At 46.9% G+C, this 15,776-nt stretch overlaps 1 protein-coding gene across 1 annotated transcript in view; it reads right to left on the bottom strand.

The window, feature by feature from the left end:
- The window catches only part of LOC142575054 (4-pyridoxate dehydrogenase-like), a 237,371-nt gene that overhangs the window by 146,535 nt on the left and 75,060 nt on the right, over window positions 1–15,776 (bottom strand). Inside the window, exons 9-11 of the mRNA XM_075684018.1 lie at window positions 9,177–9,344; window positions 7,599–7,743; window positions 4,559–4,722 (exon numbers count right to left, since the gene is read on the bottom strand). Of these exons, the coding sequence (XP_075540133.1) occupies window positions 4,559–4,722; window positions 7,599–7,743; window positions 9,177–9,344 (477 nt within the window). The remainder of the gene's footprint in view (window positions 1–4,558; window positions 4,723–7,598; window positions 7,744–9,176; window positions 9,345–15,776) is intronic.

Below are 15,776 nucleotides of genomic sequence, written 5' to 3'. Positions count from 1 at the left end.
AGGGCTGCAGTAGCCTGCCGCGGAAGGTTCCGGAGATGCTTGTTGATGATCCGATCACTGCCCGGGCTGGTGTTTCTGGTGAGCGTCGATAGTGCTGCAGACAGCATGCGTAAAGGGTTGGTCAAGGTCGGGGTTTGGTTTCCCACCGTAAACTTTGTCATGTGCCATCGTATTAGCGGGTGGGTCACCGCACAGCTTCTTCTGAATTTCTCGGAGGAGGTTCTCTTCCGATCCGGCGTGGTTGTGCACGAGCCTACAGAGGTGCTGTCGCTGTTGCGTCTTCGTAGGGTAGTTGTCGAGAAGAGTGCGCAGGAGATGCCACGTCGTCTTTGTGCTCAGGGTTCCCTGGAGTTTATCACAAAATGGGTGCAGGTTTTGTCGTCCTAATCTCTTTGCGTATGCCTATGCTTGCTAGGTGAGGAGGGCAATTTGCTTCTTTAATTTCTTGTTTAGCTTCTGTCTCATCCATCTCTTCAGGAGAGCTCTTCTGGCTCCCCAGAGGTACAGGAGTTGCGTGTCGACGGCTGGCACTGCTTTATTCAGCTGTATTGTTTACGTGTGCCGTTCTGCTGTGTCAAGGACATTCTTGAACCAGTCATCTGTGTTCTCGGTGGTGGTCTCGACATTTAGCACGTCTCTGAATGACTTCCACTCCGTTACCCGGGACGTTCCAGGCCTAGTGGGCATGCGAGTGTGAGCCACGGTTAGTTGGAGGATGTGGCGATCGATGCCAAGGGGTTCTCGGAGTCGGCTCCATTCTGCAGAGGGCACGTTTAGCGTGAAGGTGAGATCCGGGATGGTGTCGCTGGAGACACTATTGCCTATCCTCGTTGTTTGTAGTGGCTCATTCCACATGGTGAGTCTGTGCTGTTGTGCAGTGTCGTGCTCCTTTTTTTTGTGCACTCGGGCTCCTTTCTTCGTGGTGGTCTGGCATCCCCAGGCCGTGTGTGAGGCGTTGAAGTCCCCTACTATAACGACTTGACAGCCATTGGTGTGTTTCTTAATTTCTCGGACAAGGTGGTCAAAGTCTGAAAGGGGGTCTCTGGGAGGGCTGTACACGCTCACTACGAATACGCTCTTGAACGATTTCCTCACCGGTATGATTTCGATTGAGGTGTGTTTGATCGGTGTTTTGACGGGTTGAGAATCCTGTAGAGTGAGATTCTTCTTAGTGAGAATAGCCGTGCGTTTTGTTTGTACGTGGGCGTTGTACCCTCGTAGCCGGGCCTTTTGTGTATTTGTTTCTTGCAGCGATATGAGGTCTGGTTGGTCTTGTTTAACAAATTCTTGTAAGTTAGCATGCCGTGGTCGATAGCAACGACAGTTCCACTGCCATATGCGGAGAGTCGAGAGCGCATTTGTTGTCCTGTGATTAGGGACTGCCACCTTCGATTGTTTCTGTTCCCTGCCGGTGCTCGCGGGTAGGTGAAACTGAACGAGAGGCACTTCGGCCATTTGCTCGCGGCCGCTTTCTGTCGGGCTGAATGTCATTTAGTGACGTGTTGAGGTGATGTTTTTCAACGTAGATCTTCTTGATCTGGGGAGGGGGGCTATGAAGTTGTTTTGTTGCGCTGCAAGTCCATCGACCTTGGTGTCTAGCGTGGCAACCTTATTGGCTATACTTGCGGCGAAATTCGTTATTGCTGCCGGAACTGTCTGAACAATTTTCTCGATTGTTGTGTGAGCACTTTTCATGAGAGTTTCTTGGAGGATTTCGAATCTTGCCTCAACTACGGATTCAACATCTGTGTCGGGAAGTGAGGGTCGCGGCTGTACAATGTTCTCTTGGACTTTCACACATATCTTTTGCAGTTTATCAATGAGATCTTTTTGCTCCTCGCACTTCTGTAGAAACCTGTTTATGTTGTCTTGCTGCATCTGTTGACATTGGATTAGCTAGTCGATGAAGGCTTCTTGGCTTTGTAGTTGACTTTTTTTATTATGCAACGTGTTTTGTTGAATTTGCACATTATTTTCGAGAGCCTGAAGGGTCGCAGTTCTGGCCGAGAAGAATTTGGAGCTGCTGGTGGTTCTCGATCCGCTTACCACGTCCGAGTAGCTCACGCGTTTGGGCGACTGCGAGCGTGAGCGTGATCGGGAAGGTGATCGGAGTATAGATCTATATCTACTTCGTTTGGGGGTGCTGCCATCATTGCCCCTCAAGCTGGTGGTTGAACTTCCTAATTGTGGGAATTCTTCACCGCCTGAGCTCAAACGACTGTCTCTCATTTTGAGCCTGTCGATGCGTTGCTGTCGTATGTTGAACGGCGGTGGGTAGGGTTTCAGTCTTTTCTTGCAATCTTTGCTTGCGGTTTCGTGCCATTCTCCACATAACTTGCATGCGGATTTGCACTCGTGGTCCGGTAGTTGATTAGTTTTGCCACATTTAGAGCAGAAGGCTGGCAATGGTCTTGGGCAAACATCCCGGCGGTGTCCCATGTTGCCACATGAGACACCGCCATGACACCGCATGATACCACATGACACCGCAAGTCAGTATTGCACTGACTTGGGGCAGGGTCGGCATCGACAGTCGAGACTCTGGAAGCGGACGTAATAAGGAACGTGCTGTCCTTGGAAAAAGATCACGGCCGCGGACGAGGATTGCCGGAGCATACGAGCGTGGAAGACGGTGTACCTCACTGGCGTGCGAAGACTTGGCTTGAGCTTTTCTTCACTCGTGCCGGGCAAGAGTCCGCTTATTACGCCTCTGGAAACATCGTCCGGGGTTCTCGTGTTGCCTCTTACAGTGAAGAAAGTGCCGCCAAGTTTTATTCTACTGATATTTGCGAGTTTCTTCGTGTCTTCCCAGTCGGCCGTGCTTGCAATAATCAGGTTCTCGATTCTATGCACTTAAACACACACTTTTTCGCCGAAGTCTTGCTGCGAGAAACCGCTGGCTCTTCCGATGGCGTGCATAATGGCAACATTGTTCCGCTTTGCAAGCTCGAGGCCTGCTTACGGGCGGAATACGATGTTGTAGTCGTCGACTGGTAGAGGCGGCATTCGGGGATTTCGCTGTTGCGGTGGTGGTGGCTTTCAGTTAGTTTTTTGCTTGGCTGGGTTCTTTCTTGTGTCGTTTGATTCTCTGTGTCCCTGTTGCCTTTTCTGCCCCTCTTAATCCAGATTCTCTCGCGTTCAATAGTTCTTCCGATGCTTGCATCCTAATTCCAGGCAGTTTCTGTGTTGTTTAGTTCAGTCGGGTCCATCTGCATTGTTTTTGCATCTTCCAGTTGTTCCCTTGGTATGTTGATTGCTTCTACTGCTGCTTCGCTCATCTCGAGCGCTCTTAGTCGCTGCTTGGGCCGGTGCCTGTGCTATGCTCGCAGATACGCTTGAGCGGCGAGAGCACGCGCCTCGGGGTTACAGCAGCTCGTTCGGCGTTGGGGTTAGCCAGGCGGCTGTGCGGCCGTTGCACAAATCAGTAAATATGACACTCACTTGATGGTGGCTGGTGTCCGCCGATTTCTCTTTTTTTTCTTTTCTTTTTCTTACGCGCGAGATTTCTGTCTGTGTTTGGCCGTGCTCGATGTAGCTCCTCCGCACCTCGGGAGCGCGATTCGGGATCGGCCTCCCAGCGGCGCCATTTACACTCGGTATTTCTAGCGCGCAGCTCGGGCTGGGCCCCACGACGACGAGCCCGTTCACGAACCGACTCTCGCTGATGCCCGCGAAAGGCAGCTTCTTGCTCAGGAGTGTGCACTAATTGTGGTTTTCCCATAGTTGTAGCTGGGATGGAATGTGCGGACACACTAATCCAAGGCTCCGTATATTGGGCGCAAGGTTCCTTGCGTTCGATGTCTCGAGTTTGCTCGGTGGCGTGGTTAGCAGCATCCGCCCGGCATTGCCACTTGCGATTCTTTAAAATCAAATTGCTTCCATATAAATCTGTCCGTCACGTAAGAAAATGAATGGCTCACATTCTTCTTAAGCAATGACTCATACCTCCGTAAGCGCGGCCTCCCCATTACGACGAGAGAAGTGAAATTCTACGCTGGAATGACGAGCGTCAAGGGAGTCAACTGTGGAAGAAGACGACGATGCTTGAGTCATTGCTGATTGTGATAGTTTTAGCGAAGTCCGACAACGACGGCACAGAGTCTCCATAACAGCTTCGCTGCAAAATCTGTGTGAGCAGCTTGCTTCACGATGACCACCGGCGAAGACAATAAATGTGTTCGTACCTTTGTTCCGAATTCTGTGTCTCCTCTTTGTCGTGTGCTACACAGCCCTGCTGGTCATTCATCGTAACATAGTAGAATGGCTCATGATTTTTCTAGTGACTAATAAAAGCAATATTGCGATTCTTATGCTCAAAGTGAAGAAGGTATGAGAAAATGGCATAATATATTTGAAACTAAGGCGGCAAAATTTAAGTTTAACTTAGCAACAAAATCACAGCTAACGTGTCAAACGAGCCTTACAACGTCTTGGGAGCGGATGAAACTAATATGTTATATTCAGTTCTTGTGTAATTGGCTGTGGGAGCCTTGCAAAAGTTCACAAAAGAGCGCGATTCTCAAAAAGCATAGTGTGCACTGATCGTTACATGTCCTACCTCCTGCTTGAGCCCCTGTCCGGTCAGGTACGTCTCGACGAAGGAAGAGCTCGGCGGCACGCCGATCAGCATGATCTCCACGTCTGGATAGTCGTCGCTCGCGTTTGCGTACTTCGTCTTGACGAAAGCCACAGCCTCTGCTCCACCAGGAAGGGTCCACGCACCTGAACGGGATAGCACTCTGATATGCACCATCGGGTAAACTATTTGAGGCCCAGCCATTCATTCCCTCTCCGCCGTCCACCAAATCTAAATGAAATGAATACGTTACAGTGCTTACCGCCTCGAAGCCGTATGGTTAGCAGAGTCAGAAGTCAATAGTGTGGTAGTTTTAGTGCGATTTGCATTCTTAGTATATTCGAGGTAGTTAGAGGAGAAGTAATAAAAATAAGACTAAATAACTATTTAACATATGTTGGCCGCCGAATGATCGAAATATTAAACCTGAACACTGTGGTATAAAGGTTATAAACACCGAGAAAGTGCCTGAAAAAGGCTGGCCAACGTTTCGATAAGAGGATCTATCTTCGTCAAAGGCGGCCTCGTCATTCTCCGCAGGTTAGTTTGAACGGGTTAGTAGAGTGACATCACCAGCAGTTGTTGTAAGTGGCGGCTGGCTCTAAAGGGAGAGACTGCAAAGAAAATGAATGCTGTCACCTGACATCTCTAAACGCGGTTTCTAAGACGAGGAGATAAGAGCGGGAGAGTGGGAAGGCGAGGAGGGAAAGAAAAGGAGGGGCAACACTTCTGTGCATACTGCCGTGGAGACGCCTACGTTCAGCTACTCAGGCTAACATCCCTTAAAAGACCAAGCCGCTGCCCTCCAGCTACCCGATCCTTTGCCCTCAGACTCCTTCCTGGTCGCCATCCTAACTCCTTCAAAATTACCCGACGCATTGCTGCATCCAGTTGCAAATTATTCTTTCAACTGATGTCTTTTTAGTCTTCTTTGTTACTCGCGCACTGACCGGCTGACCGGCTCTTCTAAAGCCACAAAACATGCCGCCAACGACACCTCTAAAGGCTCCCAAACCTCTGGCTCCCCCAACGCCTTTCTATATGCCCTTCTTTTTTGTTCTTTTTATCCTCTTGCTCCCCCTCCTCTTCCCCCACTCTCCCGCTCTTGTCCCCTCGTCTTAGAAACCACGCTTAGAGACGTCAGGCGACAGCGCTGATTATATTTATTTATTTTCTTTGCAGTCGCTCCATTTACAGTGAGTCTCCACCTGACCACTGCACGTGACGTCACTCTACTAACCAGTTAGAACTAACCTGCCGAGGATACGAGGCCGCCTTTGAGGAAGATAGGTTCTCCTATCTATAAAAAGGCTAGCCTTTCTGAAACACCTTTTCCCTGTTTAAGACGGGGATTGCGGGAGATGGAAATTCAAGACGATGAGCAAAACGTGAACAAGGTGAATGCAGGAGCCAACGTTTCGACAAGTGGACTTGTCTTCTTCAAGGCGGCGTATGCTTTCCCTGCGTATAACATTTATGCCACAGTGCGCTACTTCATCTGCCAACCCCACTCTTTATTTTGAACACCTGAAGACTTACACCCGAGGACCTCATAAGGTGTTAAAGACCTGCAAAACGCTAAAGTTGCTAAATTCTGCAGCCTACGAAAGATGCATTACTTATTAGCGATTTTAGCGGAACTGATCACATCAGAGAGGGATACACCTTGAAATAACTCGACGTACCAATTGGATAATAATTTTTCAAACCTAGGTGAAATTAGCTTTTTAACAGAAAAAGGAGACGATTTGTCCTAATGCAAAACCTGAAATACGCCACAGGTGTACGTGCCTGAGTGACGCCAGTGGTTACGCTTCACAGTCGGACGAGCATGAAGCGAGCGTACGAAACGCACTATGATCTCGCTAACTACAAGCTTGCCTGCCGGTGAAGCGCCAACAATCACGTCCCACATGGGTGCCCGCTAAGGCTTTCAGATTTGCCTTTTCCTGCAGTTTCCATGACACGCACAACTTTCGCATTACGCGAAGTTTGTGGGTTAAGTTCCCACTGCCGACAAGCTTTTGTCCACTTTCTGTTCCTCATTTCTCCATTATGTTTTACATTTCGCAATTTAAACCATAGCTAATTACCTCTACGCTGTGCTTGGCTTCGTTGCCTGCGTGCTTTATATGGTAGTGCTTAGCGAAAACCGAGCCCCTCAGTTTTCCTACTCCTGAACCACAAATACGTGTGTACGAGTCACGTAATATCGAAGAGATATAAAGTCATAAGTTTATCTGCCAAAAAGTTCTGTCTATACCAAGAAAGTCATAGACTACACTAAGCAAAGAATTCAGCAGCAGCTATTGTCACCTATGGAGGCCGCCTGTAGAGGGTTGCATGAGAAAGAGAGAAATTGATTATACGATAAAAGCTCAGAATGCGGACCTCCAATATAAGTGTGCAAATCTGCAAACCTGCCATGTTCAGGTGATCCATGCGCAGCTCTAGCATGCTGATTGTGGGAAAAATGTAGGTGATGTACATGTTTTCATCCCTTTTGATCTGTAGGTCCCGCATAGTTTAAGTTCTCAAGGCTGTGTTGCCTGTCAGAGCTCGTTTCATCAAAAGTATAACTGGCTACATGTAATCAGTGAATAAAGTAACTCGATTACAAGGAGCATTACCGAGTAAACAATGCAACCTTTAACTTACTGTAATTACTAGTAATTACTAGTAAATAATTTAGTTACTATAACTTATCAAAACCTAATTGATTGAAAGTAATTATTGGCATGTAATTCTTTACGCACAGGTCGCATTTGAGATCAAGAACAGGAGAACTGCTTGGCAGGTATGAGGAGGCGAGGGCCAATGCTAAAGTTCTGCAGTGAACGTTGCTTCAAAGCACGAATACATGCTCCTTTTATAGGACCGTATATTGGTGCACGCTCCATCTTAAGTGTCGACTTTCCAGAAAGGCTTCTCTTAAATGTTTGTACACCGCTAGCGTAACAACGCGATGAATGTTCAGACGAGGTGAATGCAACGCCATTTTCTTCTTTTGCACTCCCCCCACCTGTGTTGTAGCGGTAGTAGTCCAGTGCTGCCTTGACTCCCGACACTCCAATGTTGTATGGATCTCGCAGGTGCACGCCGATACCGCCAACTATCACGTGATCCTGAAGATCGCTGCCCACCGGAAGGTCAGCAACAATGGGGATCTGCATGCGTATGAAAACCCATCAACAGTAAACTTCTTCCTGACCGAGTTGGTTTATACATATTGAAGCCATTCAAAATCAATCAAAACAATCAAGACAATCAAAAGAATAGGGCACCACGCGCGCTAACGGTACACAAAACGCACAATGAGACCCAGTAAAAGATCTGCGCGAAGGGCGACGGAATGTTTTTTCTGCTTCCGAATTAATTCATTGAAGGAGAAGCAGGGGAACCAAGGGCCCCATTTTTTGTATGAAGCCAACAGATAATGATGCCAAGGAACGCATAGGGAAAGTAGTTGTTATTTCTATTGAACGCTGGAAATAACAGGGTAAAAATAACTGAAAATATGTGCGTGTTCCTGTGTGCGTTTCTTCACTCTCATACTTTGCTAGGGGTATTCTGTTTTTCTTTTTCAACTTAGAAACAGAAGTTCAGAACGCCTTGAATTTCCAGATTCAGTGCGAGGTGCATGCGAGCGGCGTGTAATGGATTGGATAAACCTTATTAAAGGTCGTGCAGGACGCATGTTAGCGCGCAGCGGGCGTCTCACGCGCAGGGACCGACAGGGAGTACCTGGCGGCCGCTTCGCACGCCGGCTAGAAGACCCATCACTGGTCTTGGCGGCGAGCGTGCCTACACATAATAATATTGATGTTGTCTATTTCTTTTCGTTTTTATTCTTCTTTTGCGTATGGAATTGTTTCCCAAGTCTTTCGACATTTCATTGTCTATTTTTCTAGCTCCCTCACTCTCTGCTTTTCTTCTTTTCCTTGCCTATGATATTGGGATAGCTCGCACTATAAACGGCGAAGATAGCATGCATCGCGAGTAATTAAGAAACAAGGATGTGGCTATGAAGCTTTGCATTCCAACTGCGACTTGACTTGTAGATCAGGCGTAAAAATGACAAACAATAATAACGAACTGAAGCAACAGCGAGTCGGCCTAGTTGGAACAGATTCATCATTTAAAAAAATTTTTGAGGGCGAACAGACAATATTTACAATATTAACGAGTGTAGAAGGCTTGCGCATGTTAAGTAAAAGCTGTAGTATTGTACCAGCTATACAAAATGCATGCCAGCACACTAAGAAAATTTTGACGTTATATATAGTCACTGTAGAAAAACCATTATCCTGAGGTTCATGCCGAAAAATACACTTGATTATTTGGTTCACTGATTGATTCATTGATTAACAAGATTTAGGCCCCATAAACTAGGTACTGAAGATGTAGGGAAGGGTGTTGCTGGTAATTCTAGAATCAGTGCCAACGTCTGCACTTCTTTTGTGAGTGCCGAAATCTATAACAGGAAAATAAAACAGAAATTTTGCAAGTCCAACAACAACTATGTTAAAACAGACACACTGTCCAGAAAATGTATTCTAAGCCAGAAAGCCTTTTTCTGCTGCTAGCAGCACAAGCATACCTTGAGCTCGTTGAGGTGGTCCTTCGGTCCGACACCGGACAGCATGAGCAGCTTTGGTGAATTCGCAACTCCCGCGGACAGGATGACTTCTCTTGTGGCCAGCGCGGTGTGCTCGACACCGTCCTTCAGGAATGTCACGCCCACGGCACGCTTTCCTTCGAAAAGGACCTATGCCAAAGAAAGTCAGCAAGCGTTGAATTTCCAGTTGGAATATCTCTTCAACGTTTCCTCTATACTAAAACTTTACGTGGCAGGCGTAGCTTCTTTGCTCCCTTCCGATTCCGCTTGTAATATTTCGCCTGCTGACACGCTCGATTAGCTATAGCAGGTAGCAGCACTCTTCTAGTATTCGGAGGCCATCGGGATTTGTCGCCACGCGTACATTTATCTGAATGGCAGGGTCTATCGAAACGCCAATCGCGTATCATAACTCAAGGCCTTAGGCATTTAACTTGGGGTTGAAGACTTTTCGTGCAATCTTTGACGCAAACCGGAGGCTTATTTAGAGCACGACCGATGAAAAATCAGTCAGTGCGGCAGCATGAGGTCTTCACCCATGAGGGAGTGTCAGTACTTGAAACATGCACTGTGTGCTGGTGTTTAGGGTCGCGATGGAAGAGCAGGAAAATTGAGCGGTTACGCATCCCGCGCGTTCTTTGGCTGCGCCAAGGTGACCTGGAATAACAGTTCGGTTGTAATGGAGGAAGCACAGTTGTCATTTGCTGGATTATTCTGACATGCCGAGTTAAGAACGTTGGTCAAACAGTCAGGTGCTTATGTTTTACGCTACCCGAACACAGCGGTGAATCAAAAAAGTTACAGTCACGTTTCACTTCGTGAACGCAGATGACGCGCAAGCGCATTGGTGCTATAGCGCACACGACGCTATCGACCCTCGGTGCTGCAAGAAGCCTGTCCGCATCTCAGATCCTGTTCAAGACAGAGCTCGCGCGGCCGCGCCATACGCAGCAGCCGCCGGAGTCGAACGGCTTGCTATCTAAATAACCTAGCATGATATCAGCGCGCACATGCAAACAAGTACACTTCACATGCGGTTACAGCGGACACTCCCTGTCAAGAGGTAGGCGTGATGAATCGGGACAGCAGTAGCGAGCGTAATGACCGTGGCGCTGTTTATTGTTTCAACGCAAACTGAGCGGTGAAAACAAAGCGCACGAAAAGCTACGAGCCGCCGGCTCACCTGTGCCCCCAAAGTAGATGACTTTCAAGATAAAGCCCGCGTGACCATGCGCGACCATAGTGCCTCTCTCTCCTTCCCCGGTGCTATGCGCGCGACAGAATAAGACATCCTTCATCCCCTTACGCATGTGTGATTGAGCTGGCATCGTCGGCTCACACACAGCGCACGACACGCGAGTCCGACCTTATCGCGGGACTCACCCGCGGCTTCGCAAAGAAAATCTGTAACAACTGCCCGAGGAGATTAGAACGACAGAAAGCTGAGCTAGTTGGTAAGGATTCATTATGCAAAATAGAAGTGAGGCGTGCAGACAGGACACAAGAGTAGAGAAATGGACTACACGAACGCCGACTATCAATTCAAGGAGCACCGAGGCGAAAAAAGAAAGAAGGCACAAAACTCATCTGCGCATGTACAGGAATGGTAACACCACGTGTCAATCGGGTACACGTGCCGGTCTACGTGAGAGATAACTGTTAAGGCACTTAATCTCTTCCTTATGTAAAGTAATCGAAGGCTGACTCATGCACGCACTTCCACCATTATAGATATGCCATGCCTTTACCATAAGACGCGTATCTTCATTCTTATTCCTGTACAATATCGCGCATTCATCTAACTCTGGCGTGCAGTTACAATCTCGGCAATGTAGCGAAAGATTAGAAGGCGATCCACCGGTTAACGACCTGTTATGTTCCATTAGCATCGGAATGATACACCGTCACGTTTGCCCTACGTAGAACTGGCCACAGCTAAGGGGAATTTTATACACCACACCCATACGACAGTCAGTAAAACTGTTTGTTCTTATTCTGCCTTACTGGACAAATATCTGTTCGTTTTTTGCCTTTTACCCGCTCCTGTTTATTCTGTACGGCAGCGCATATCTTACATAGCTTATTGAGAGCCGTGAAAGCAACATTAACATCATATCTACTAGCAACTTTTTTAAGCCTGTGCGACACTGAATGAATATACGGAATAGCCACTACTCTTTTTTTGCTATTACTGCTTTCTGTAATCACGTCCGTCCCTCTCGAAACCGACTTCTTTAGGCACTCAGCCACAGTCGCCACCGCTACACTAGGATAACCTGCTTCTAATAGGCGCCGGACCTGCGCATTAAAACTGGCGCTCATTTTGTGCATGCAGGATCTGGTGAGGGAAGACTTAAGGCACGACATGACAATTCCGTTTTTTACTACTTTGGAATGCTTGGATTGAAAGTTTAGCAACGGCTTCGAAGATCTTGGGGAGTACTGCCAACAAACATGATTTTATTCGAAGATCATAGAAATGTCAAGAAACTAAATTACGCGTCGCTGAGGAAATTCCCTGGTAAACTTTAATCCTCCCCCATCAAGTTTAAATTGCTCACTTACTGAGGTAGCAGCGGAATCGAATTCTTCCCTATTGCAAAAAATCAGATAATCATCAACGTAACGAAATATCTTGATAACGCTGTCACCTAAGGCTTTCTCTAAGCAGTTGTCAACCTTACTCAGGTAAATGTTGCTAAGAATAGGGGCAACCTTTGAGCCAATACAAATGCCTGATTTCTGCAGAAAAACGCCATCTCTCCACCCAATATGCGTCGACTTCAAGTACATTGAAAGAATTTCTAGAAAAGCTTCCGTGGAAACACCGCGTCTGTCAATAAAAGCCGACTCCTGCACTTGTTCTTTAATGCACTGATTTACGGAATTTACCAACCCGTCATGCGGCAAGGAATAATACAGGTCTTCCATATTCATACTAAAAACTGTACAATCACCAGGATTTTCCTCTCTCAAATACTGAACAAGTGCCTGAGAATTACGTAGGTAAAAGGGGTCTGAAAAAACTAGTGAAGCTAGGCAGTTCTGTAGGTAACTAGCGACACAGACCTGCCACGTCCCTTTCTCTGACACTATAGCACCAAAAGGAATTTCTTGTTTATGGATATTAGCCGAAAAAAAAAACAGTTCTAAGGTGAGGGATTTTGCTTTCTTGACATTACAGACAAGCCTATCAAGATTATGCCTTGAGAAGAGGTCAACCGCACGTTGCTTAACTGCCGAAGGCTTGAGTTTTACTCGCTGCAAATTCTTTTCTATGGCTGAAATCACTTTTTCTGAAAACATGTCATCTGGCATAATTACGAAATTTCGTAATTATGCCAGATGCCAGACTTAGCAACATTTACCTCAGTAAGGTCGACAACTTCTTACAGAAAGCCTTAGGTGATAGCGTTATCAAGATATTTCGTTACGTTGATTATTGCCTGATTTTCTGCAATAGGGAAGAATTCGATTCCACTGCTACTTCAGTAAGTGAGCAACTTAAACTTTATGGGGGAGGGTTAATGTTTACCAAGGAATTTCCTCAGCGACGCTTGATTCAGTTTCTTGACATTTCCTTGATCTTCGAACAAAATCATGTTTGTTGGCAGTACTCCCCAAGATCTTCGAAGCCGTTGCTAAACTTTCAATCCAAGCATTCTAATTTAGTAAAAAACGGAATTGCCATGTCGTGCCTTAAGTCTTCCCTCACCAGATCCTGCATGCACAAAATGAGCGCCAGTTTTAATGCGCAGGTCCGGCGCCTGTTAGAAGCAGGTTATCCTAGTTTAGCGGTGGCGACTGTGGCTGAGCGCCTAAAGAAGTCGGCTTCGAGAGGGACGGACGTCATTACAGAAAGCAGTAATAGCAAAAAAAAGTGTAGTGGCTATTCCGTATATTCATTCAGTGTCGCATAGGCTTAAAAAAGTTGCTAGTAGATATGGTGTTGTTGTTGTTTTCACTGCTCCCAATAAGCTAGGTAAGATACGCGCTGCCGTACAGAATAAACAGGAGCGTGTAAAAGGCAAGAAACGAACAGATATTTGTCCAGTAAAGCACAATAAAAACAACAGTTTTACTGACTGTCGTATAGGTGTAGTGCATAAAATTCCCCTTAGCTGTGGCCAGTTCCACGTAGGGCAAACGGGACGGTGTATCAATCAGAGGCTAATGGAACATAACAGGTCGTTAACCGGTGGATCGCCTTCTAATCTTTCGCTACATTGCCGAGATTGTAACTGCACGCCAGAGTTAGATGAATGCGCGATATTGTACAGGCATAAGAATGAAGATACGCGTCTTATGGTAGAGGCATGGTGCATATATAATGGTGGAAGTGCGTGCGTGAGTCAGCCTTCGATTACTTTACATAAGGAAGAGATTAAGTGCCTTAACAGTTATCTCTCACGTAGACCGGCACGTGTACCCGATTTACACGTGGTGTTACCATTCCTGAGCATGCGCAGGTGAGTTTTGTGTCTTTTTTTATTTTGCCTCAGTGCTCCCTTCAGTTGATAGTCGGTGTTCGTGTTGTCCACTTCTCTACTCTTGTGTCCTGTCTGCACGCCTAACTTCTAGTTTGCATAATGCCCGAGGAGGTCAACGCAGCGCGTGTGCGCCTACCTTCCTCCTCCGCGACGCCTCGTCTCGCTTCTCCATCCCCAATTCATTCGACGTTACATTCCTCTGGGTAGCGTTACTTGGCCGCGCGCTCAGCACATCTTTCGTACTTTCCACGACGCACGATTCTCTTCACCTCCAGGCGCCGTCCTCCGTCGCTCGCTTCGGAGCTTCACACAGAAACCGCCAATTTCATAAGCTGATCAATTACGCTTGCGCATAAAATGGCCGCGTCTATGCCGTTACCCGGAAGTTATATATAGAGACGAGAATAGGACGTTTGAGCTTCGCCTTTAAGAGCGAAACGCCCGACAGCATTCAAAGATCCCTATCTGCTTCTCACGCTTCCCGGCTGCTTCAGCTTATATAACCATAACGCTTACCTGGAAACGCGGGTGGCCAACGCTATGCACGAAGACGAGCTTTCTGTTGGGATCTGATCTGTTGTTATTGTTTCGCACTTTTAATATTTCAATTTGAGAAGATTCAACACAAAAGCCATGCGCTGTCGATGTTTTGTTTCATGACGTTTGTTTGTGGGCTGTCATTCTCAAAATTGTGAGGTATAGCTTTGTAAAGAATAGAAGACGAAGGGCGACCAACTTTAGAGATTGAAGAAGAACAACTTTAGCGCCGTATAGAATGCTTCCCGGCTTCAGACAAACACCGCCAATTTAAAGAGCTGGCCAATTGGGTCAGTGCCTTATTGTTGCACCTGCGTACGTTTCTTCAATGAGGATGTTGTCTTTGGCGAGAGTGATTTCACTTGGGCAAACATTGAAGCTTAAACTGAAGCATAACTCGGCAGCCTTGACGTGTCTGAGGCATATTGCATTATGAGCTCATTTGAGAAAAGGAAATACCGACAGTATCGTTGCGCAGGCATGGAAACAATGGATGGCGATTTTTTTTTTTTTAGTAAGCGTATTTGCCTCGAGGACATACCGAGGCACGATCCTCTGTGATCTCTCTGTGACCTAAAAGGCGACATCAGGCGATACCGACTGCGAAGTGCCGTGACCGGCGTGTACCGGCTGTTCGACATCTCCAGCGGTTAAGACACGGGTAATTCCGAGTGTTTGCACGTTTTAAGTGTTGTACGTGTGACGTATGTTCTACGAAAAAACCTAGCGCGTACAACACGGTTTGGTGTGTAGGGCAGCAAAGGTTCTTAGCGAGCTGGCAGCATGATGCTTTCATATTGGTTATTCATTTCCCATTACATTTCACACTATTAGTTATACGTGCTTTTGTAGCAATATTAGTACTCTTCACAGCATGCGTCGCACGGCGGGCGGCTTGCCACTTTCGCAAGAATTAGCGCACAACGATGATTTATTACAGGTATATATTATAAAAGCTTCACGTTCAGTCGCTTATGTTTTACACCGAAGCTGTTTTTGGCTACGGTGCCGTGCACTTTTCGTATCCGACAACAAATCTGTGTGAGGAGAAACTATCACTAGTAATAGCTCGTGACGCTCCTCGTCGTCTTCCGCAGGTGGCTCCGCTGCCGCTTAACGCGCCAGGGTTCCCGTATTACCCCTTCCTCTGCGAAGGCGCTTACTGCACTGGTGGAGTGATTTCAGTCTCAAATTATTTGCCTCAATATATCGCGAAATGAAAACACCAATGTATATAAAGAATGTATAACATGAATGAATGCGGGTGTATAAAAATAAATGTGTGTGCGTACTTTTCGTCGCAGTGACCACCGATCAAGACAATAAATGTGTTCGTACTTTTGCTGAAATCTATGTGTCACCTCTTTGTCGTGTGCTACACAGCCTCGCTGCTCATCCGCCATTACAAAGCGGAATGGCTCGTAATATACTTATCTATTTATTGTCTCATCAATCCACGCTTCTACATGCCGTGTGAGCGCATGCGAGTCGTATGCCGACGCGCGTGTCCCACAGATAGAATCTGCGACAATCGACGATTACTCTCGCCGATGTG

The sequence above is a fragment of the Dermacentor variabilis genome, chromosome 3 (assembly GCF_050947875.1).
Source record: "Dermacentor variabilis isolate Ectoservices chromosome 3, ASM5094787v1, whole genome shotgun sequence".
NCBI classification, from domain to species: Eukaryota; Metazoa; Arthropoda; class Arachnida; order Ixodida; family Ixodidae; genus Dermacentor; species Dermacentor variabilis.
The sequence above is the reverse complement of the archived record's forward strand: the minus strand, read 5'-3'. Positions and strand labels throughout refer to the sequence as shown.